Consider the following 27,153-nt stretch of genomic DNA (forward strand, 5'->3'; position numbering starts at 1 on the left):
TAATGACTGTGTAGGAATGACGCTTTGTTATTCAATGTAGATTTATTGATACATAATAAGCACATATACACCATGTTAATCACCAGATAGGCGTATCACAACTGATTTATCGTATGGCGAGATTTGGGCATATATTAGACTATAACAGCTCAATTAGTGCTAAACATAAGATCCACTATCCATAGTCCACTGCCTATAACGATTAATAGATGTCCAACCACTAAGATTAACTTTCTAAAGCCATGACAAAGCAATAACAGAACTAAGTACCTATACAACTACTACAAAGAAATCTCGACTGCGTACTTAAAAATGTTATTTTATTTCATTTGGTCAATTAGAATAATTATTTTTATTAGGTACTACTTTTTTACTAATTAACTACCACCAATCTAAAGATAAATAAGAATTTTTGTATTTTGTTAAACATACTTTTTAAATTAATATATAGTTTATTTCCATTTAGTACTGTGCGTTCTGGTGAAGGGCGAATTTACCTCTGAGGACTTTTGAGCTAACTTGAATTATTAATGGAAACGCTAATAGTAGCTAACTTGTATTTTCTATGCAGAGAAATGGATCAAAAATATTAAAACTGACATAACGTTTTATTAAAAGTTGGTATCTACAGATATAACGAGTAACAAGTTTATCATATAAATAAAAAATACACTAAAATCCATGTTTTTCTAAATATTATGCCTACTTCAAGTACATTTTGAAAGGTATTATATACAATTGATTGTTTATTTAAAGTGGATATTTAAGTGTTATTAAATAGTTTATATTATATCTTTAATATCTTAGATATAACTTGCAAATACAAATAGTAAATAATCAGCTGTGTAGTCATAAAACTAATTATTATAGTGATCAGTTTTACTTACTTCTGTTACGATGCATCTTTTAAAAGCAATATTTATTACTTTATTTACCAGTGTAGTTAGCCAAAAATTTGATTTATCATATTATTTGCCACATAACTGGAAAGATACCTTTAAAGATCTAAAAGGTCTTTCACAGGATAGTTTTAATATTGTAAGTAGTCTAATGATTTTATTACACCATAAACAACTGTAGACAATTTTGTTTACAGTTTCTTAACATTGCTCTTTTTATATACAAATTTTATAATATACAGCGGATCCTTAAGTACTTGTACAAAAAGAAACAGTAGATTCTACATTTTGAAATATAACGATTTAAGCCAACTTGCTTTAATAAAATGTTGATATTAAGAAAGATACAGGGTGTTAAAATGAAAATTTAAAATTTTATTTTTCGCTATAACTATTCGCGAATTTAAGTATAAGAAATGATAATTTAATGCAAATAATAATGTAGTTAATAGAGGGCGCCACATATGCTACATATCTGTCATAAATTTGTACTTAACTTTTTTGCTCTTTAAGTTAGCTCTATTTGTGTCCAAAAATATTAAACATACATTATTTTAACAAAGAAAAGGTAAACTTGTTATTAACTTTAAAATTCAACAGTTTTCAAGATAATTTTACCAATCTGCTGCATAATTCTGATTTAACGCAATTACTACAGGTAGCGAAGGAAAAGTAGACAAAAACGTCAATACTTCTGAATTTTCATATAAAATACCTTTTTCTTCAAACGTCAAATAATGATGACATTACTTATCTAACTTGATCCTGTCAAAGTTTGATGTCTCCGCCGGCAGCAGTTTTTTTTCCCATTTCTTTACGGCGGAGGGAAAAATGTTGTCATGGCAACAATATGAAACATGTCACAAAGCAACAATACAAATGTCATTAACAACAATTAAACATAATTTTTATTTATAGTAATATTAAAAGTACAATTAGTTAATGAGGCATTTTCAAAATTGAAACCGTGCAAAAATGTTCCCGACTCTTGAAACGCATTGGTAATTGTTGATGATACTGATGGTCGAGAACAACTTTCAGCAATCATTCCCGATGTTGGCAAATCATGAGGGTTTAAAAATTTTTGAGCATTATCGTTCTTATCGGACTTGGAGGGCCCCAAACGTGCTACTGCATCATTAGCCACGGACTCAATTTCGTTTAGGTTTTCCATTTTCGCACTAAATTTGCGCTTGCGGTTGCAACAACAATAAGCTGTCTTTAATAATTGCAAACAACTGTCAAGCAACTGTAACCAGGGAGACGCAAATCCCACCGACGACTTAATTATTTTAATTTCTAACATCTAGACGACTTTAATAGTTGTCACAGTTAATTTCGAGTAAAAATAGCGTATGAATTGTACTATTTATGGTTGAAAATTGCTACGTTTGAAGAAAAAATAGTATACTTTATTCGGCAAAGAAGCGACTTTTCTTCACTTGCCCGATATTACGCGCCGAACGAAGTGAGGCGCGTAATATCGGGCGCGTCAAGAAAAGTCATGCTTCTCCGCCTCATAAAGTAATATACTATTAACAAACGTTAATAGTTAAAGAAATATTAAAATAAATAAATATATCCAGTAGTATAAATAATAATAGGATTTGACAAAATAATATAATAATAGGATTTTACATCAAACATTTTACGTAATATATTAAATTGAAGTCATAATCAAATCATTTTATTTACAAACCACATTAAAAAATAGTTAAACTAAATAACATTAAACTTTTTATCAAAGTAAGTGTTCGATATGTCCACCATTTTATTCAATGCAGTTATCAATGCGTATAAGTTATGTATATTGTCATTTTTTTAAATACTTATGAATATTGCATTTTAATTTGTATTTTATTATAATATTGAATTATGTGGCAGTGTATTTTATTGTATTTTTATATTAATAATAAAATTAACTAACCAACTACCAACCAACTAACAATTAAATAACTACCAACCAGTGGAACAGGCCGGATTCAGGAAAGGATACAGCACAATCGACCATCTACATGCACTTAAAAACTTAATTGAGAAAACCAATGAATACAACCTTCCGCTGTACTTAGCATTCATAGATTATGAAAAGGCTTTCGACAGCATTGAACAGTGGGCGGTGGAAGAAGCTCTGGTCAATAGTAGCATAGATTCAAGTTACCGACAATTGATACATGATATTTACCAAAACGCAACCATGACCGTAATACTGGACGACAAATTAATAACGGATAATATAAAAGTTAAACGAGGAGTCCGACAAGGAGATATAATTTCACCTAAACTGTTTACCTTGGCCCTCGAAGATATAATAAAATCAACAGATTGGGAAAACAGAGGAATATGTATTAACGGAAAGTACCTAAATCACCTTAGATATGCGGATGATATACTCCTGATCTCCTCGGAATGACAAGAACTAGAATTAATGCTGAATGAACTTCATGAAAAACCACTGCAAAAAGGCCTAAAAATTAACTTTAACAAAACAAAAGTAATGACAAACACGGAAGACCAAGAGGCAATAAAAATACAAACAGAAAAAATAGAACAGGTAAATGAGTATATCTATCTAGGACAAGCAATCAGAGCTAACAGAGAAAATCAAACAGCCGAAATATCGAGACGAGTAAGAATGGGATGGGCAGCGTTCGGCAAACTTTCTTACGTTCTAAGAAATCAAATAATCCCTCTATACTTATGAAGCAAGGTATATAACTCCTGTATAATACCGGTGCTCACCTACGGAGCACAGACATGGACATTAACACAGGCCAATTTGGATGGGATAAGGAAGGCACAAAGAGCGATGGAGAGACAAATGTTGGGTATATCACTTAAAGATAGAAAACGTAACCAGTGGATCAGAACCAGAACAAAGACAGTAGACGCGATAGAACAAGCAGCAAAACTGAAATGGAAATGGGCTGGACAATGGAACAATTCCATCGAAAAGTGGCGTCCATACAATGCAAAGAGATCAAGAGGCAGATCACAGATGAGGTGGAAAGATGACATCAAGAAACAAGGAGGTCCCGCATGGCGGAGAACAGCTCAAGATAGGGAAAGATGGAAAGAACTGGGGGAGACCTACATCCAACAATGGAACGATAGAGAATAGGTTCAAAAAAAAAATTAAATGAACAATGAATTTTACTGCAGAGTATGTGTAAAAAATATTTTGCATTCAACTCCTTTTATACATATATGAAAATAAAAATATATATTTTCATTAAAATATTGATTCAATTCTTCATTTACTTACTATACTATTACAGGTCAAATGTTTATATACAGCAAACGATGCACCATATACCTGTATACCTAATTATTTTTCTCTTTCTGCTTTCTTATACCTATAGTATTACATATGTAATGATTGTGCAGATTGACTCCCATATAAATTTGAAACGACGAACGCGTGTATAGAAGTAGAACTTCTACCGGCAGTCTCACCGTTTTCTACCACACCCGTTTTTTTTTTCATCTATTTATTTCATTTTCTTTTATAGTTGGATTATAGTAGAGATTTGAGAATGTATGTAACGTTTTTGTTTAAGAAGATAATAGTTTGACATACAGGACTGGATCAATCCGAGTCAAAAAAGAAAAAATATTTAAGTGTGAATAAGTTTTATGATTTTGTTAATGAATTCTTAAACTTATTTCATTCTTTATAAAATAATTTATCCTTAAAATCAGTGTCAATTTTATTTAATTCTAGCACACCTTGTTAAAAGACTTAAATTATCCGATTGAGAACCACTGGATTACTACAGAAGATGGTTATGTTCTACAAATTCATCGCATTAGTGGACGAAATCAACCTCACTTTACGAGTAAGAAGCAAAAACCAGCAATTCTTTTAATGCATGGACTTGGTGGCAGTTCCATAGATTGGGTGATTTGGGGACCAGAAAAAGGTTTAGGTCTTGTTTTAGCAGATGCTGGATATGATGTATGGTTAGGTAATAATAGAGGTAATCTTTGGTCAAGGAATCACATTCGCTTGAATCCTGATATTGATGAAGAGTTCTGGGATTATAGGTAGGTATATACAGTGATGAGTGTCTTACCACCCGGCTTTTTAACGTAAGAGATAGAAAACACAGTTACCTTGTGAAATAAAAAGAGATGAAACTCGTAGAGGTGAGAAATAATCGGAAAAACCTATAATTTATATTACATTACATTACCACTATCGATAGTCTCACACCTTTAGACGTTAGATTCGAGCTAAATCACCTCGGTCATAATTATTATGAGTAACGTCGAATGTGTGACATATTTCCATTTTTTAATTTCGCATAAAGTAAAAACTGATTGACCATAATAAAGCAAAAATGTGAAAAAAATAATTTAATTAATAGTGATAATTTAATCTAAAGTTTTAAATTATTAACCAAGAATAATTTCTACTATGATTTGAAGAGTTTCATACACTCTTGTCACGGAATAATTATAAATCCTTCGTGGAGTAGTGGTAAGAATTCGACATTGCGATATAGACATCGCAGACGATTGGAGTTCAAAACCCACATGTGGTTTTCTTTTTTTTTTTTTTATTAATTTGAAATTATGCAAAGATCGTTTTGCTTTGAATCACTAAACAAAACTAAACAAAAACTAAAGTTAAAACAAAAAATCTTATTGACAAAACAGTATCGTAGTACTTTCGAAAATAAAGTAAAAACTTTTAAAGAATGTTTAAATAAGTAAAAATTCTACAAATATAAAAAATTAATTATAAAAAAATCCATGGCCACTAATCAATCGATTAGGAAAAGTCGCACTGAGATATTCACTGACGATGCGAGAATTATCTGCAGGACAACCATCGTGTTAAAACCATATGGAATCGGAAGGTATTGGTAAATTACAAAGGGCTGGGACAATTTCATTTTGCATAAGTTCCAAGTATTTCCGCCCAGTCAACATACCGTCTATAAAAAATGGACCAATGACATGATTCCCTATTATGCCTCCCCAAACATTTACTTTTCGAAGACGCTATGTACGAGCGACATAAATCTGACGAGGATTTCCTCGAGATCAATACCTAACATTGATTGAATTGTGACGGCCATGCAATGAAAACGTACATTAATCGGTGAACAAAACGTTCTCTAAAAAATGTTCATCTTGATGTGACATTTCCATTGCAGTTTGACAAAATTCTAAACGTCTATATTGATCCCCAGGGAATTGTTCGTTGGATTTATGAAGTTTATAGGGACGGTATCGATGTCTTTACAAAATTTCACCTACTCTAAATCTTGGAATTCCACATTGTTCTCCGAGACGAGGTGTTGATTGGGTAGGATTTTGCTCAATACTTGCACAAATCAAAGTGTCCTTTAGTTCCAAATCTGGATTTACCTCCCTTCGTCTGCGAACTGCTCTTGGATCGAACACGGATCCATAAGTAAAAAAATTACGTATAATAGACTGAATTGTTGATCGTGCTGGAGCCGGCCTATTTGGAAACATATTTACAAATTGTTGTCTAATCATGTTGTCTGATAATCCATTCACATGCCAGACAACAATTTGCACTTTTTCCTCGACCGTTAAAATCCTTTTCACGAATTGTTTTACAATAAATAGTTTCTGTTTACCGTAAAAAACACTTCTCGATGTGTTATTATTTGATATGGTTAGCTATAAAGCAGGTAGCTGTTCGCGCGCATCCATTCCAATGTCGCCAATTGTTTTGAAAATCATTACCTGTACAGAGGAATTGATATTAACACTGAGAATTTAGTGATGGATTTGGTGAAAATTGGAATAAGAATAAATTGTAAATATTGAGTTTTTCGAAAACTTGTTACCTAATATGTATCATATTTTCTATTATTTTTGATTGAGTAAAACAAAAATTTTACCCTTGGTGTGAATTGAACCCCAGTCTTCTTATCAATAGACAACGTCTCTAACTATTACCCAAATCCACATACAACAATAATTGTTTTCGGACTGAACATACCTATTTAGTTTAGTGAAATATTTCAGTTGAGTTATTTTTATTATTAAATAAACTTAAAGATTTATAATTTAAAATCGCTACTAATTAATGTTTTTTACTATAATATATCTTAATATATTTAATCATTTATTCTAACATCAGAAATTATTAAAATAAAATATTTTTGAGGTCATCCGTATAATTATGACTGAAGTCAAATAGACACGTCTAATAACTAGCCTTATCTCGTACTATCTCACAACTTAATCTGTCTTCTATCCTTTCCGCTATTTTGCCGGGTGGTAAGACACTCATCACTGTATTTCTGTAGCTTGGTGCTTAAACCACTAACGCAAAATTTTTTTATTTTATATTGTTTTGCGCTTGATATTTTTATACATATATACATATTTTATACAAATGAATTTAGATCCAAATATAATGAACTATATACTAGATTGGAGTTTATTAGCTTTATTTCAGACATTTAGGATCATTTATTTTACTTTGGTAATTGAAAAACATTTATTTTTGAAAGCCTTTTTACAATACAGAACAAAAAACAAACAACAGGCATACATTACACTATAAACGAATCAGAAATAAAACAAATACTTAGTATAAGTAGTAAGTACTAGTATAAATACTAGTTAGATAAATAAAAAGGGAACACTGACAGAGCTTCTCAAAACAGATAAAAAACAACTTCTACGGAACACAGAAAAAAATATGGAGAATGATTAGAGGACAAAAAAAAAGAGATGAACGAACTGATAAGTACGAAACACATTTAAAAGGAAACATGGGTAGGTTGCTTTCGATTCCCTTATTCTGGTGACGATAAGGTGACAATAATGAACTACCAACACTAGAGGTGACGGCAAACAAAGAAATAAAGATTGAGGAGGGAGACGTAAAGGAAGCATTAAGGAAATTAGAAAACAAAAAAATCACCAGTAGGATGCAGAATACCGAACAAAACTCCTAAAGTACGGAGGACCAGATCTGACCAAACAATTACTAAAACTAAACCAAAAAATACCAGAACAAAACAGAATTCCTCAAGAATGGAGATCAAGCATCCTAATACCTCTCTTCAAAAAGAAACACAAATTGGACCTGGAAAATTACAGAGAACTTAATTTATTGAACATAACACTAAAATTAACAACCAAAGTAATAATAAATAAACTAAATGAAATTATAACACTAGCAAAAGAACAGCAAGGTTTTAGGTCGGGAATCATGCAACGACGCTATATTTATAATAAGGCAAGTGCAAGGGAAATCGTTAGAATAAAACAAACTCGCCTATTTTGTTTCGTGGACCATAAGAAGGCATTTGATCGGGTCAAATTAAAGGACCTTATCCACTTATTGTACGCAACAGAGATGCCTGTAGGAATAATCAAAACAAGCGAAAATATCTTTCAAAACTACACAATAAAAGTAAAAGTAGAAGAAGAAATAACTGACTCTATTGAAGCTGACAATAGGATAAAACAGGGAGATTCCCTGAGTCCTTTATTGTTCAACCTGATTATGGATGAAATAATAAAAAAAGTAATAACTAAAAAAGGATACCAAATGGGAAAAAACAGCTTAAACTAATCTGCTATGCAAACGACGCAATACTACTCGCTTAAAATTGTTCTGAAACTATTTTCTTGTGGCATTTTAAAGTAGATACTATTTTATTGGGAATAAGCTACAATTGAAGGGTAAAATAAGTTTATTGACGTTTCAATTTGTCAATGAACTTACTTTAACCTTCAATTGTGGCTTCTTCGTCTAGCCATTCACGTCCACATCTGAAGATAAGCGTCTTCAAGTCTTCCTTTCCATTGTTTTTTATTGTACGCTACTTGTAGCCAATTTTTCCCGGCAGTCCTTTTCAGATCATCTGTCCATCTCATAGGAGGTCTGCCTCTGGGTCTTTTGTGTTGGTATGGTCTCCAGGTTAAAAATGATCTGTGCCATTTGTTTAGATCGCTCCTAGCTACATGTCCAGCGTATTCCCATTTCAACTTTAATGATTTTTGCACCACATCGGTGACTTTAGTTTTCTGTCTTATCCATGTGTTTGTTTTCTTGTCCTTAAGTGATATACCTAGCATTGCTCTTTCCATCGCGTGTTGAGTGACTCTAAGTATATTCATATTCTTTTTTGTGATTGTCCATGTTTGTGCCGCATAAGTTAATATCGGAATAATGCATGCATCAAAAACTTTAGATCCAAGATGTAATTGAATTTGTTGATTTCTGAGTATATAGTTCAGTTTACCGAATGCTGCCCAAGCTAACTTTCTTCTTCTTTTTATTTCTTCAGTTTGAATTTCCATATTTATTATTATTTTTTGTCCTAAATATATATATTCTTCAACTTTTTTTATAACTTTATCGTTTATTATTGTCACGGTGTCTTCGGAGTGCATGACTTTTGTTTTGCTTAAATTCATTTTCAGTCCTATTTTAGAAGATTCGGTATGTAGTTCTAAAAGCATGGTTTGCATTTCTTGTATGTCAGTAGCTATCAGGATTATGTCATCTGCAAATCGTAGATTACTGAGGTAGCGGCCATTGATGTTTATTCCCTTATATTTCCAATTTAGGTTTTTAAAAACGTCCTCCAAAACTAAAGTGAACAGTTTGGGTGATAAAGTATCTCCCTGTTTGACTCCCCTGTTTAATGGTACAGGGTTCGTGTATTCATTTTCATTTGGGTAGTATGTAGCTGTAGCTTGGTTTATAGTTTCTTTTATTAAGTTAATATATCTGCTGTCTATTTTACAATTTTGTAATGTAGTGTCTATGGTATCGAAAGCTTTTTCGTAGTCTACAAATGCTAAGAAAACTGGAAACTTGTATTCGTTACATTTTTCTATTAATATTTTTGTGGCTTATACCCAATAAAATAGTATCTACTCTCATCAAGTGAAGATGATTTACAACGTATGTTGCACTAATTTAATATAATCAGAATTTAATTTAACATGTTATTTTTCCCAAAAAAAATTGCATGGTTATAACAGCAAATTTATTAAGATGCAAATTTTAGCTGGAAGGTCAGATAATATACCAACTGATGGAGTTTAAATATTTAGGCATCACATTATCTAGCTACGGAAAGCTCGAAACAGAACTGGAAGATCAAGTAAATAGAGCAAACAGAGCCGCAGGTTGCCTGAATGTAACAATATGGAAAACTAAAAATATCGGGAAAGAAACAAAAGTATTTACAAAACAGTCATCACACCAGTAATAAAATAAGCAGCAGAAGACAGGACAAAAAAGATGTTAGAGATAGCAGGGATAAAAACACTTAAAAAAATTAATGCTAAAACACTTTACATACGACGTAGATTCAAGGTGGAGAACATCATGAACTGGGTAAGAAATAAAAGAGTAGAATGGAACGATCATATAAGCCGAATGACAACAAATAGAGTAGTAAAGACAGCAAGAGACGGTTCACCAATAGGAATACATTTACTAATTAAATTATATCGTATACATATAAAATCAGTCAATTCATAAACATATTTTTTACTAATAAAGTTCTGAAAAGGACCGTTTTAACTCAACAACCCTTTCACCTCTGATTGTAAAGGATCCTCCTCCGCCGACACATCAATGAAGCCAACCACCAGTGGAACCCACACAGCAAAAAAACCAACAACCAAAGAAAAAAAAACAAACTACGTCCTGAAGAGGTGAAAAACCTAAAACAGGACAAGAAATCATAAAACGAGAAAACATCCAACCCACAAAGAAGGACCATTGTGACAATGCGACAATAGGAAGACGATCAGTAAGAAGACCATGAAAACGATGGAACGTTAACTTACTGGAGGCATATTGAAAAACAGGCAAAGTCATGTCTACATAAAAAGAAAAAGAAGAATTCTTATTTCATTTTGTATCTAACCGTTGATTTTATTAAATTAATAAGCTTATATCTAATCGATTCAATAGTCATTGCTATTTTTACTTTAAACATCAGAAGGTTTTGGTCGGGGTCGATATTGCCACCTGGACGAGCGGCAACCTTTTTAATAATATTTTGATATCTGTGATTAATTAACGTATAATTTATCTGGTTTCGTACTATTTATTTGGTTATTACTACTATCAACTTTGCCTCTTTCACCTTTATTATTAATTAAAGTCACCGAGAATCATAGTAATTCCTTTAGGTCTTAGAGATCATAATATACAGATCTGGTACATGACTGTAGAATTGTTTTACTTAATTGTTATCTTGTATAATCTCAATATACAAAAAAAGTTCGTATAGACTTTTATCTTACGTTTTTTTATTTTGTTGTTTATTTATTGTTTCTGTGAATCGAATTATTTTGAATTTCAAAATCTTCAATCTATCTTTAATCTGTCCGTTATTACAGCTGGTTTATCATTGATTTTTACGGTTGATCGTAATGTAGATGCGACCGTTCTTTCAAATTGATGATTCTTTGTTATTTACCGTGAACATAATTGCCAATCTGTAACTCTAGAAATTACAGATTGGTCTCGAAAATTTTACACATTAACTATGATCCAAATCAAAACGCAAATGCATAAATAATTTTTAGCTTTGAAAAATGCGGTTATTATGACCTACCAGCCACAATAGACTACATTCTTCAAAAAACTGGGCAACAAAAATTGTTCTACGTAGGATTCTCTCAAGGTACAAGTCAATTCTTTGCAATGGCGGCTTTAAGGCCCGAATATAACGACAAGATAGCATTAATGTCAGCAATGGCCCCAATTGCTTATATGGGACATTTAAGCTCACCCTTATTGCGCCTAGCTGCAACGTATGTAGAAGCTTTAACGGTAAGTATGTGTTTTTTAGTATTCTATACACGCAAAAATTTAAGGTGAAAGAAAGGTACTTTTTCAAACAAAGTGTAATTAATACCTGGTATTTTTGTCCCATTTTTTCTTCCATCTTGCCATCACTACGTTTAGATGGTTAAAAAACTATTACGTGTGTTATTTAGTTAAAACGATTTATTTTACAATATTTTTTTAAACAATTATTTGTTTATTGTAATAAGAAAACTTGACATTTTTCTCACAGTGCTAGAGATTGACCCTTGCATGATATACGTTTTCATCTCTTTTTCTTTAAGTTTACAGGAATGGAGGTGTTTTTCAAGATATATGCTAATTTGCCGAAAGCGTCCCATGCCAGTTGTGTTCTTCTTTTAATTTCAGCATCTTGATTTGGTTTTTCTAGTTTGATAACATGACCTAGATATACATAATGTTCCACATTTTCTATGGTATGATTTTGTATTGTTATATTTGTCTGGTCTCGGCTCAGTATTTTTATTTTGCTGTAGTTCATTTTTAAGCCTACCGCCCCTGAAACTGCATTTAATTGTTCTAATATTATAACATATCATTTAGTTCTTGGATATTATCGGCTATTAAAACTATGTCATCTGCGAATCGCAAGTGGTTTAAGTATGATGCGTCGACGTTGATACCCTTATTGTTTCATTCTAGTTTCTTAAAAATGTGTTCTAGAGCAAGGGTAAATAGTTTGGGAGAGATGGTGTCTCCTTGTCTTACTCCCCCGATGGTGTCTTATGGGATTAGTTTTTGTGCTTTCGTCCAGCTTTATCTGCATGGTGGCATTTTCATATATGTTTTTAATTATGTTAGTGTATCTTGAATCTATACGTGCATTTTCTAGAGATTCAAGCACTGCCCATAATTCGATGGAATCGAATACTTTATGGAAATCGACGAACGCCATATGAATTGGAACATTATACTCAGTGCATTTTTCTATCAGTGTTCTTACGGTGTGCAAGTGGTCTATGGTATTAAAATGTTTTCTGAATCCAGCCTGCTCGATAGGTTGATAGAAATCGAGCTTATGTGTTAGGCGGTTTATTATGATTTTAGTTAGTAATTTATACAGATGTGAGAGCAATGATATTGGTCGGTAATTCTCGATGTTTGCTTTGTCTCCTTTCTTGAATAGTAAAATGACTTCGGAGTTGTACCATTCTTGAGGAATCTTTCCTTCATCAATTACTTTATTAAATAAAATATGTTCTATTCCTGTTCCTGTTCTATTTTTATTCCACCGATTTTCAATATTTCGACTGTAATTTTATCCTCTCCCGGACATTTATTCGTTTTTAGTTGATTTAGGGTCATTCTTATTTCATAGTCGGTTATGTCCGGTATTTCTTCTGAGCCGGTGTTAATTATTGTTCGTTCAGTACGTCGTTGTTGTGGTTGTATATTTCTGAATTTGTTGTGCTGAGTATAATTTAGTGTAGAATTTTTCAATGGCCTCGCATATTTCCTTTCTGTCTCGGACGGTGACGTTTTTCTCATTTTTTATTTCTATGATTTTTCTTGTGCCGTTTGAGTTTTTTGTTTTGAGTACTTTCATATTGCAGTTATCTTGTATTATATTTTTTATTAGATTGTTAGTATAGTTTCTATGATCGTTCCTAATTTCTTTCTTCACGTTTTTGTTTAAACTTTTGAAGCTGTCCGAAGTTCGATCTGTTCTGTTTCGTCTTTGTTTTAGTAATTTAATTGTATTAGGTTGAAGTTTAGATGTTTTGGCTGTTTTCGTGTTTGAGCATATTTTCTTAACCGATGTTGTTACAGTTACTTTTATTTTATTGGCTAGTCCGTTTATATCCCTTTGTCTCAGTGTCTCTACTGATTTTAGTCTTGTGCTTAGCTCTTTTTGGTATTCTGTTTGTTTTTGAAATAGGACATCGGTGGTTGGGTATCGTTCTCGTTTAATAAGTTTGTTTCGTTCTACTCTCGTCTGTATTTTAATATTCGCTCTAACCAATCTATGGTCACTTCCGGTATAGAATTTGTTTAGTACTGTACTGTTTTATTTATTACGGTAGGTAAATAATATATCTGGCGGTATATACTTTTGTTGCTTTTGGTTGCAGGTGTATTTGCCAATAAGGCTGGATATTGCCATATGTCCCTTCCAAAGTAGTTTAAAATCGATTTTGTTCGTAAAATCTAATTGTTGGTATTTCAGCTTCTGTAAAACAAAACAAAAAAGTAGCTTTGAATTTTTGCTGCCCTCATGGTGGCAATTGCGTACATATTTTTTCAGAGCTCGCTGTAAATTATAATTGTTAGTTATAACCACACAGAACATACTGCACACATTTCTTATTGGGTATTTAACGTTTAAGATTAATTATAATAGAAACATCTAATTATATTTTAGAAATATAAATAAATAAACAGCAATCTACCAATGGATATTTTATTTCCAGTGACAGGCATCTTGATAAAATAAATTTAGTTACATGAAAATTATATGCGTTTTACACTAAAGTTTACATGTCTTATAATTGTAGATTTTCTTACCATTTGAGCGCCACCGCCACATCAAAGGTGGCGGGATTGTAAGCCTGAAAGAGTTAAAGGATCGTTATGTAAAGATCTGGTGTCCATAAATATTCTAAATGTATTTCTTCAGTGCATTGAATCCAAAATTTTCATTTTTTGTATTGTTTTTAAATATTTTGTTACTTTTTAATTAGGATATTCAATATTTTTTTGGTATTAAAGTAATAGAGTAAGATCCCAGAGCGATCAGACATAACTTATTTTCACACAGATGAAACCGTAGAGTCTGAGTAGCGTCTCGTGTGCTTTGAATACTTGCGTATTTATGAAACTTGCTGAGTGACACCTGGGCAGGTACCAGGTGAGAAAGGTAACTAAAAATAAGAGCTATTTAACTTAAATTTACACAACTGATTTTTATACATATTTTGTAGAATATTATTTTGAAAATACTGTAATAAGTGTCAGACACTTGTCATGGACCAGAACTTTTTTCAGACGCTTTAAAGCTCCACTAAAATTAAATGAACTTTACTTACTTTTACATGTCTGATTTTTAAATAGAGATGCAAAAATATTTAATCGGATCGAAAACAGTAAGTATTCTTAATGTATTTGAATTTTTTACTCTGAGGCTCATGCGCACAGCACTCTCGCGCTCATACTTCTGGTTAACTAATTTTTGTGTTTGAGGGATGTTTGGTCATTTTAATTTGTCTGACTGATTAAATATAACTTTATTATAGTTCCATTAATAACATATTTAAAAATCAGACATGTAAAAGTAAGTAAAGTTCATTTAATTTTAGTGGAGCTTTAAAGCGTCTGACAAAAGTTCTGGTCCATGACAAGTGTCTGACACTTATTACAGTATTTTCAAAATAATATTCTACAAAATATGTATAAAAATCAGTTATGTAAATTTAAGTTAAATAGCTCTTATTTTTAGTTACCTTTCTCACCTGGTACCTGCCCAGGTGTCACTCAGCAAGTTTCATAAATACGCAAGTATTCAAAGCACACGAGACGCTACTCAGACTCTAAAGTTTCATCTGTGTGAAAATAAGTTATGTCTGATCGCTCTGGGATCTTGGACTATAAGTAACTGTCAAGTAGCGATTAGTTTGGGGAATCTTCTTGATAGATTAGGTTAATTTAGGATAAAAGTACCGAAATAAAATATTTCCCATAAAAGTAAATTAAAATACTGCAAAAATATTTGAAAAATACGAAGGAGGAATAAACTTGCTATTATCTTACGAATAATACGTATTATTTATAATTTTTCTTAGATAAAAATACCTTTATTCGCAGCAAATATTAAGGCAGATATGTTTTCATAGCAATTTGCTCTTTTTAGTAGATTAGGCTAATATAAGATTTAAGGGTATTAGTAAGAAACTTACTACGAATTTTAAATTTCTACTTCTTTCCTACTGTCCCCTCCCGAAAAAGATTTTCTTAATTAGGCTAGTTTCCCTGTTCCAAGAGACAAAATAACAAAAAAATTTAATAAATAAAAAATAAAAAAAAATTGGGTGAAGCTTGATTGAAAGGTTGTCGTATTTCCCCTTATTTAGTATTTAGAATTATTCATTTTGGTATCAAATTGAAGAAAACAGGTTGTCCTGTGCTTTTATATGTGTATTTATAATGTATTTAATCCAATAAGTGATCTTCTTTTTATTGTGGCGTATATCCTTTCCGAAAGTTGACGATCAACATTGTTATCATTACTTTACTGAAGCTACTCGGATTAGTTTGTGTTAAACCAGTTTCTTGTATTTTAAACTCAAGACTTATTTCGTCCACACGGTTCTTTTTTTCCATACATCTTGTCTTGAAAAACAAGTATCAGCAAACATAATATTATCTAGATATTCAAATTTAAGCTCTTTGATTTTATGAATTATCTCGTATGACTTTACCATTTCACGTACAACAATATCTATTTATACTAAATTTGTTTCTGGAGTTCGATATTTTGTTGATTATTTATTTTTTTAACTTCATCAGGAACATGTTACAAAATTAACTAACAATTAGATACAAACATTCACAATATTATACCTTTCCAATGTATAATTTATTTTATACAGTGGTAAGGTATAGCCATAATTTATTTTATAAAGCAAATTATATGGGAAAGACACATGTTACTCTACGAACGTATAATAGTTCAGTCGTCACAGAGTTGATCCCCAAAAATCATACGAACAAGGTAAATTTATCCGAGAATATTAATTTTGTGATCCCAATAGAGATGCAAAATAGTTTACCACTTTTACCCCCGGGTTTCCCCGTAACACCGCCATCGTAGGGGGGTAAAAAACTCAAAAAAATGATGAATTTGCTCAGATAATTTTAAACAAAAATGTTAATTGGCATTTTTTGTGTAGAATGAACTGTTCTCTCAGAATCAATACTTGAAGCGACCGTCGATTTTTAATGTCAGTTACGCGCGCGAAATCAATGTTCAATAAAATTTGTATCAACTCGACGGTAAAAATTCAATATATTTTGATACAAGTGTCTTATCGACAAAAATCAAGATGCGTTTTTAAGGTAAAGAATGCAGCTTTGCTTAGAAGTTTCCGTATTTTGCTGAGAATAAACTCAGTTTTTATAAAGTTGTTAAATAAATAAACGCGGCGCGACTTTTGTCATTTTTTACGATTCTCGTGAGATCAATAAAATTGATCTATTTCATTGACCAGTCGTAGTAAAATTTTCATTTTTAGAGATCAATATTTAAAACCTATGACATGAAATTTCACTTTTGAGTTGTGGCAACAAATACGAGGCATTTAAAATATGAATAAAAAATGCAGAATTTAATGTTTTACATTTCAAACGATTGTACGTCACGGGAAATTCCTCAAAGAAGACGGTTTTGAATGAAGTTTATAGCAAAAGTTTATTTCTGGTGAAAAACGTACTAGTATAATTAAAAAAAGTTTTAAACGTTTTATAATGTTTATTATGGGAAAGTTTAAATCCAGCGTTTTTTTAAACATATTTTAAATGCCTCACATCTTGTGTCAAAACTAAAAACTAAAATTTCATGCTGTAGGTTTTGAAGGTTAGGTTCTAGTAACCAAAACTTATTAGTAGCAAGTCAATGAAAGGGATATATTGTATTAATCTCATGAGAATCATAAAAATGGAAAAAATCGTGCCACGCTTATTTATTTAACATCTTTATAAAATCTGAGTTTATTTACGGCAAAACACAAAAATTGAATACTAAAGCTAGACTATTTACTTTAAAACGCATCTTGATTTTTGTCGATAGGTCACTTGAATCGAAAGATATCGAATTTTTACCGTCGAGTTGATACAAATTTTATTGAACATTGATTTCGCGCGCCTAACTGACATTTACAATCCATGGTCTCTTAAAGCGTTGTTTGTGAGAAAACGGTTCATTCTACACAGAAAGTGCTAATAAACATTTTTGTTTAAAATTATCTTAGCTACATTTTTAGGGCCAACGAATTTTATTATCAAACCAAATGTTAGATATTTTTAGTTTTTCATTATTTTAAAATATTACAATTGATTTATTTGTTTTATAATTAATTGACATTTTGTTTTTGTTGATGTGGTACATTTCGAGAAATAGTCTTTTTTATAGTTGATTGATGATTTCCTTTTTTATTTTAATAATCCTTTCTATGTAAATAAAACTATAATAATTATATATATATATATATTTTTTTGTAGAAATTGACAGAGCAGCTGCATCTTTACGAAAGTAGTTCTAACGGTTTTATTTCTGAGTTATTGAGAACACTGTGTGCTAATGGTTCTCCAATACAAGATCTTTGTGTAACATCTATGTTTATAAACTCCGGATTTGATTCTCACCAACTTGATACGGTAAGATAGAACTTATAATTTATAAATTTTAGATCATTTATTTCATAAAATTATACTGAATAAAGTATTATGAAAAACACAGCTTATTTACAAATAGAAGGAGAAAGGTTTTGGTATCATTTAATTACAAATATATGAGAATCTTATGGATACAACAAGTCAGTTGGGCAGTAAATATAAAATTATTTACAGTTTTTTAATGAAGGTTTTAATTGGTACATGATTTTTTATTTCTGTTCTACCATACTTTCTGTAGTTTTTCACTATATTTGCGTCCCTCAAATCACGTAATCCATTAATCCATATCTTCTTTAAATTGTAGTATTGGTCACATAATAATATTCAATATTCTGGATTTTGAATCTCCTCTTGTTAATAAAAGTTGATGATTTGCCACTCATAGTACCAGCGATCGTTGATGTACCAGCGTTGAAGAAGAACATATTATACAGCACTCTGTTGGCATTACAAAAAGATATGATGCTTATTTCTACTTGCATAATCGGTCTAAAGTAGTACTGGTACTAAACTAGGACCTTTTAACCAGCGTGAAACAACAAAACTTTTTGGTTTTAAAACGTAAGATCATCCGGATGATCTTTGCACCTTGTAGAGACAGGATAAATGAAGAGTGGATGTTGCAGTTTTGCAACTGTATATAAACATTGTTAAAATACTAACACTCTTTTTGTTAGTTTTGGTATTTCCCGTAGTTAAGATTTCGGTTACAAAAACTCAGACACTAAACTACATTCGTTTTACATATTCCCATCCGTCAACAAACGCTCGTGAAAGCCAAACAGGGTCGTACTGAGGTATATTTTATTATTTTTAAAAATATTTACTTTTGAAACTATTAGTGTAAGAATTTCTTGAAATTTAATCACTGTGAGCAAAATTTAATGTTCCATTAAAGGAAAATGTGCTAAAATAAAATATTCATTAACTGAGAGATATATAACAAAAAACATTTTGAATAAAAAAGCAACACACTACAATTTAAATTTAAACAGACTGGCAAGTTTGAATCTGTAACATGAGAATCCGTCTGGCTTAAGGCAATAAATTGTATTTAATAGCCTCTTGACGAATGAGAGGGCGAAGATCAATACGTGCTCATGTTTACAGATGAGAATTTGTTAAATAAATAAACATTATCGAACAAATAATTTTTTGTTGATACAATGATGCAAACAATAGAGTGTTGATTTATATAATGTTGTTAACAAAGAGCCATAGAAAAACGAGTATATTTCGTTAAAAGTGCAGATCGCTTGGGTAATTATCTCGTACACGTAGCGCCCACTTGAAAAAAAAACAATTCATTAACCAACCGCCGTTTTTCAACGAGAGTAGTTCCATCAACCAAACCACATAGACGTGTGTTGGATTTCTGGGGTAGCGCTCAATACCTCGACATCTGTATTGTTAGACAATCTAGTTTTAGTTACGTGCTATTGCTCTGCTGTATACAAAGCCATTCTACATGGTAAAGTACAATACGACATATCTCGTTGCTGTTACACATCAAGTATTTTACTTGGTATTGAATTATTTAATATTGTGTAGCGATTTTAATTTTTTAATTGAACTTTATTTTAAACATTTCACTTTCGTTTTAAAATTATTAACTTTATAGTATATTTATGTCTTTGTTGCTAATTGTTATGCAACATACATCTATGAATAGTTTTATTGATATATATATATATATATATATATATATATATATATATATATATATATATATATACACATATATATATATATATATACACATATATATATATATATATATATATATATATATATATATATATATATATATATATATATATATATATATATATATGAACCTCATTTATCCTCTGTGACGCGTCTGATAAATTTTAGTAGTATTTGCTAAAAGTTCTTAATCATTTTTGAGTTCATTCGATTTTTCATTTCGTTTTTGTACGGACAATGTCAGATTGCAGTAACAACACAACAAAACTACTGCAATAAAATTTAAAATTCAATAGTTCAATGCATTTCAAAACTGTATTTTTAATGCAACAATGATATTATATAAACACTTTGCTTTTTTAGAACTTGGTGCCAATGTATATGTATACATCTGGAGCTGGAATGTCTTATAATATGCTAAAACACTATGGACAAGAGATAAAATCAGGTAACTTGCACAGTTATAAGTGTATTAATAATTTAAGACATTCGTTTTATTTAATAACTATTTAAAGTCGATAGACCAGAACTAGTACTAATACAAAGGTTAGTTTATTTTAAAAAAGGACACGATCGTGGATGTGACGGCCGGGGTTCACCAGGGATCTGTCTTGGGCCCGAAGCTATGGAACCTGGCATATGACGGGTTTATAAACTGTGAATAAGGAAAAGGTACAACCCCCTTCGCATTCGCGGATGACCTCGCTGTACTGGTAGTGGCCCGGGATGAGCCAGATCTCAAATACTGGGTTCGGAACGCAGGCCGCGTCGTAAAGAAATGGATGACGCAGCACGGACTGAAACTTGCGGCAGAGAAAACCGAACCCATCATTCTGAAGGGGAAAAGGAACAGACAAAGTGTTGAATTACAATGTGCAGGAGCATGTCTAACGCCCAAAAAACAAGTAAAGTAACTAGGACATGGCACCAGAATGGAAAATGAGGGGAGCACGTGCAGGAGGTGGCCCGGAAGGCTGTGAATAGTGCAGCTGTGATGGGGATGGTGATGCGAAAGAAACGAAATCTGAAAGGAAGAGGGTCTTACACGATGTTGTACAATTTATCGTCCTCTACGTGGCACCAGTGTGAAGCGAGTCGGTAGAGATAACGGCCTATAGGAGGTTCATGACACGAGTGGACAGAACAATTCTGTTTCGATACAGTACTGTGTCTGCGGCAGCCTTGTGGACCATCACTTGATGTGTTCCGTTGCATGTTTTGGCGGTGGAAAGAAAAGAGCTCTATGAGAGAAGAGGCCCAAACCTTACTATGGCCAAGAGAAGATAGGTAAGGTAAAGGTCAATTAAAAGATGGCAAGAAGAATGGAATAACACGGAGGATGTGGCACAGTGGATCAAAATTCTGATCCCGAACATAAGAGATTGGGTGGACTGTGGCCACAGGCGACTGGATTATTTCCTAATGCAGGTGCTCACAGGACACGGGTGCTTTAGGGCCTACCTCTCTAGATTCGGAATGGTTGACACAGATAAATGCCTATACTGTGAACACTCGGACACTGTGACATATACGATATTAGATTGCAGATGGAACAGATTCTTACAGTTAGAGATAGATAATTAGATTCTTACAGTTCAGTGCAAGCTACAGATGAAATATTAGCATCATGTATTGTTTTAGGTCATTTTCGCAGATACGACTATGGATCTACAAAAAATCTTAAACTGTATGGCTCTAAGATCCCTCCAAACTTTAATGTCTCTTTAATTACAACTCCAGTGGACTTGTATTATGGTGAGAATGACTTTCTTGCAGATGTAAAGGTATATTAAATTAAAATAATAATATATATATACTAGTAATTTTGCTCGTCACCATGCGACTGGGGACCCAATCAGTTGCCATTTACAGTCACTCCACTCAATTTTTTCTGTCTTCCTCCTATTTAAGACTGGGACGATAACAAAATGATATTTTAATCTGATGTACAACTTTTATAACAAATAAATCACTTTTGGAAAATCGCTAAACGTTTGCGTAAAGTCGTCTTATGAAATCGATCTATGTATACAAACCAGCGTAATTCTAGTTTGGCAATTTATTTATTGGGAAAGCTGGAGTTTTGTATTATATTTTTTACCGATCACCAAATTCGCAAGCAATTTTTTAAGATCAATGAAACTTTCAAAAGAATTCAAAACTAATAAACTTCTTGCATAAAAGGGCCGGTCTCCTCACCTCCAGATTAATGTTGTCCTATCTGAAAGATAGTTATCTGGACTATAGACATTTATTCATAAAATAATATGTACCCGTCTTTTCAAGTCATATTATGTTGCGGTTACTTATCTGCAAGATAAATGTAAAATTTATTTCGGAACACACCAATATTTAATTAATTGTCAAAAAAATCACACTAAGTTTTTAATAAGTATTTCTTTTGATTTTGATTTTTGATTTAAAAATTTAATAACGAATAAAAAAATAATACATGTTTAGTAATTCTTCTGAGGTTTCTCCATAACACTGTAACGATTATTTTGCCTACCACATAGGGTATTACTATAAGGGGTTGAAAATTGGGGACCGAAATTATGGGGCTAGAGATAGGGAAAGCAAAACAAACCGAAACGTTGCGAACGGCCACTCAGGGTTTCTCTGGAGAGCTGGATCGTGGATAAGTTGAATGACAAGGAGGCTGGAATGGGGTAACTACTAAAAGTAAAACAAAAGGGGTGCTTACATGAGTCTCCTGGAAACACAAAACACCAGAAGATTCTCAAGCTATTTAAAATACGTATTCCGCTTAGAAGAATCTACCTGTTGCATGAAAGAAAAGGCTCTTCCTTCCTAAAAACACAAAAAGAGTTTAAAAACTTTTTTTAAAAGAAATAAACAAAATAGTTTTGGGGAAAAAGTTTATTATTTATTGTTATCTCACCACAAACAGTTACAAATATAAATAATAACAATAAAATACAAAATATCAAAAACAAACTTACTATTTTACTATTGGTTTACAAACTCTTGAAATTGGAGCTACTATAAGAACTTACAATTATTAATGAGCGACAATTTGTAACGGAAAATATTTGAAATCAAAAATAGCTTTTAAATGGAACTATGCATAGAGGATAACCTTTAAAAAAAACAAAAATAAAACAAAATCTGAAATATGATTAGTTATGTATCAAATGTCAAAAAATAAAACTAGCTGTCAGATGTCAATACTAAATTTTAAAACTTGACAACAATTAATACGACAGCTAGGCCACACCCTAACATTAAAATGAAAGCAATTATTTAACAAAACAGATTAAAATTTATGTGGTTATAATCTACAAATGTTATAATGTTACTAATGAAAAATGTTTATTTTTAAATGAAAAAACTTTAACCATAAAAAGGTACCTGGTATTTCACTAAATGTTAATTTCTTTCTTTTTAAATTTTTGGGGTTAGAACTGGATTTAGATTCTCTGCCACACAAACAATGCATCAACTGCGAAATAGCCTGGTATGACAACCAGGGACAAACAAAACGAGGATGGAAGCTGCTGGGCAAAATGGAAACATGTGGTTATCCTTCAAAGTTATTGTAAACGCCGTTTTACAAATATCTTAGATGAGAGACGGCATAAAAAATAAAACACAGTGATAACTCGTTCAAAATTGACACATTACATTGAGCATAATTCACTCTTTTTAACAAATTTGCCGGCTTCTTAACGCCGACACTCGCCGCGTCCTGTCTCAACAAAATCTCTTCCAAACCTTATGTACTGCACATAAAACCTCAGACTGCTACTATTATACACATTTTCCCATGATAAAGGACGAAAAACGAAAAAATTACGAATTTGAAGAAAAATTCGGACTCCAATAAAACTAAACGCTTTTAACAGCGGCCGGCCTTACTGAGAGTGATGTAATTATCTTTAAAATTCATTAGCTCAACTCGGTATAAACAAAACATAACTGTTAAATTCCTATTTATTTGACGCGCATAATATCCTAAAGGGACTCTCGATCAAAGAATACCGAAGAAATATGCATCTGTGATAATTATATAAACAAACTTTAAAATGTGTTTATGAGTTTATGTATACAAAATTCAGCTATGGAAAAAGATTGAAAATACTTTTTGGGTGTTTTAACTTATACAAGGTAATTAAACACTAAAATATTATATAAGGTTAGCTCAAAAATCTTCATCTTCAGATAGTTTAATAATGTCTTCATTTAGCAATTCATCTTTAAAATTGTCTTAATTTTGATCCCTCGCTAGATTATACTCGTAAAATGTTTATGGAAATTAGAACGGTTAATTTTTTTAACTTTAAGCAACTTCCACTGGATAAAATAGTACTTAAACCCTCTCGTCCATACATAAAAAGTTCTGTTACATATCTGGTTTTAATATGGAATTCATTCTATATATTTTCTTCAGGGATTGTTTAGTGCATTCTTTAACACTTTAGCTCCTGGGCCTATTTATCTGCATAAGTTGTCACAGCCAGACCACTTTCTTTTTCATGTTCTTTAATAAAATGGTCTATATGTATGAGTTAATTCATATAATGACATTTTTTTTATTTAAAAAGGGCTTTGTTGGGTGTGTTTATTTTCGATACACGCAGTTCACCTAGACGACTTTTCATAATGTCATTACCCATAGCCTATATTTATTGAAATTGATACACATTATTTATGAAACTTTATTACGAAAAAACATAAGCAAACATCTAAATAAATTATTTTAAATATACATTATGTGTTTTAAAAAAACAAATGTTACAAATAAATTTTTTTTCTCTAAATTCAGTACCAGTACACCTAGTGTTGCACTGTTTGGAATTCTTAGATGCATGTGCGCGACCAAAGGATTTTGCCAGTGTGGTGTAACATATAACACATCGTCCTCTTTTGTCATATTCTTCCAGTCTATGGTGTGTTTGTTGAGGGTTTGTAACATTATTGTCTTTGCAAATGACAGTCACTAATTCTTCGCGAAATTGTGTTACATCTATTTTTTTGTTCAAAGCTTTGTTGTACAGAATTAAAGCATTCACTACGGCTGTATTTGTCAATAACTCTACTCCCACTTTCCGGTACCATTTTATTGAACGTCTGATGGGATTACTGTAGGAAGCTTTTTGATCAGAGACGTCAATGTAAGATTTAACAGAATTATATTCTACTATTGTAGAAGGTTTTCTTTTTATTCCTAATTTTGTACGAACGTCGACCATTTCTGGACAAGATTTTGTAGTCAAAAATGTTACCTCTCTTTTGTCGATCCATTTTCCTACAATAACTTTTGTGTTGCTCTGTAGCACCATCATATCTCCTTTATTTAGCTTTGCTTCCAACACAGACTTAGGATTGTATTTCCTATTTTTACGATGTGTTCCAATTAGATGAATATTGTTATAATTTAGTTCGTGTGCCAAATTGACACTAATGTAAAAATTGTCTGTAACCAAAGTTCTTCCTGAGTGTAGAAAAGGTTGCATTAATTCCATGACCACTAGGGATGCTAGTGATTGTTCCTTTGGTCTTTTATGATTTCCGCCATAAATTTTTGCGTGATATGTGTAGCCGCCTTTTCCGCAGAGTTTGAAAACTTCTACTCCATATTTATTACGTTTGCTAGGTATGTACTGTACAAATGACCAACGTCCTCTAAAGGGAATCATCAATTCATCAATGCAAACGTATTTGCCTGGTACCAAAGCAGATTGACAACTTCTTTAGAACGCCTGCAACAATGGATCAACTTTAAACAACCTGCTTCCTTCAGGACAAGCTTCATTATCTGAAAAATGGAAGCAAGCCTTAAATATACACCTCGACATGTTTGTCGTCTTGTATATTGAGCAATGATGGATAAAATTAGTGCTCCAGTAATCTCGTAGTCGTGGTTTTGTATTCAAACCCATCCATATCAAAATTCCCAAAAATTTTAATATTTCTTCTCTGTTAGTATCATTCCAGTTACTGAGATATGAATTTGTCTTAACGTTTTGACGATTTAGAGCATCAATAATTTTTGTTCGGCATATCGATTTGTTTCCTGCACTAAAATATTGAGTATCTCATCTGTTAGGAGTAGTCTATAAAATGTTAAAGGTGTATCATTTTCCCCACTTTCTACAACTGTGCCAAAAGAAGTATTTTCATTTATAACGTCGAATGTATTCAAATTTCCATCAACATTGTTCCATATAACATTTGCCTGTAAATTCCCTATATGAGGATTTACCATATCTATATTATTTAGATCTTCAATTTCAGATTCACTTTCGCTTATTTGCAAATTTAACTGTTCATCTTGAATTCTAGGTTGACTTGTAACATTATCATCCTAAAATATTTCAAAATTAGATATAACATTTGACATTTATATGTAACTATAAACTTACCTTAAGTGTTTCCACTTTCTGCCGTTTTGTTTGTGGTTCACAATCTGAAGAGTATTCACTGCTATCGGAAATATCAGTGTATAATGGATCGACATCTGAGTCATCAACTTCACAATGACTTATTTCGCTAAGATTTTCAGCCAGATGCTCAAGTTCGTGTAAAGGAAGGTATCTATTGTTATTTTTAGACATTGTACATAAACAAACCTGACTACAATAAAGGTCTAACAGTAACTGGTATGCCATTCGACGATTTTGTGTCTCCAAATTTTATCTACAATGTTGCCGATTTTAGTATGCTAGGATTACCGAACTAACATTGAAAATTGGTTACCACAGCCTAAAGGAATGATAATACACGTATAAATACATTACAACTGCGTTCGGACCACATAGACAGTCGCTTGAATGCGTTCTACTCTTGTATATCAAATTCATACACATAGGCTCAGGGAGAGTACCTTTGTGTATTATATATGAAACACATAGGAGTCAAAGTGTTAAAAATGGCTTCACTGTATAATCAGAATCTCCAAGTAACAACCCATTTCTACTATCTCCATTTAAACTTCAAGAATACAGAATGATTTATACCTACCTATTAGGTACCTAAAAAACATATCTAAGAAGTATAGCGAAATTGCCAGAATATAAAATCAATATTCCATATATTATATAGAAGATTTATTGAAGGTTTTGAAAATTTCGTACTACATTTTGGATATTTTGTATACTTACTCTGGGTCTTTTTTATATATTATAATTTAATGGAATTTATTTCATTTTAGAATCCTATACTACTATTATTTAATCAATAGGACCAAGATCTCTTAAAAAACGTAAATTAATCCATTTTTTTAATTATCAAGATTATGAAAACATTGAATGCCTAAATTGATTAAAGAAAAAGAAGTATACACCTACTTTTGTA

General features: G+C 31.8%; 1 protein-coding gene across 1 annotated transcript in view; it reads left to right on the forward strand.

Moving 5' to 3' along the window:
- The first annotated feature begins 856 nt into the window (after window positions 1-856).
- Window positions 857-27,153, forward strand: part of LOC140435877 (uncharacterized) — a 53,105-nt gene continuing 26,808 nt past the window's right edge. The window contains exons 1-6 of the mRNA XM_072524591.1: window positions 857-1,038; window positions 4,624-4,946; window positions 11,460-11,706; window positions 17,956-18,111; window positions 20,200-20,284; window positions 21,478-21,620. Coding sequence (XP_072380692.1) covers window positions 898-1,038; window positions 4,624-4,946; window positions 11,460-11,706; window positions 17,956-18,111; window positions 20,200-20,284; window positions 21,478-21,620 — 1,095 coding nt within the window. The 5' untranslated portion in view covers window positions 857-897. The remainder of the gene's footprint in view (window positions 1,039-4,623; window positions 4,947-11,459; window positions 11,707-17,955; window positions 18,112-20,199; window positions 20,285-21,477; window positions 21,621-27,153) is intronic.

Source organism: Diabrotica undecimpunctata, chromosome 1 (assembly GCF_040954645.1).
Source record: "Diabrotica undecimpunctata isolate CICGRU chromosome 1, icDiaUnde3, whole genome shotgun sequence".
In the NCBI taxonomy this organism is placed as follows: domain Eukaryota; kingdom Metazoa; phylum Arthropoda; class Insecta; order Coleoptera; family Chrysomelidae; genus Diabrotica; species Diabrotica undecimpunctata.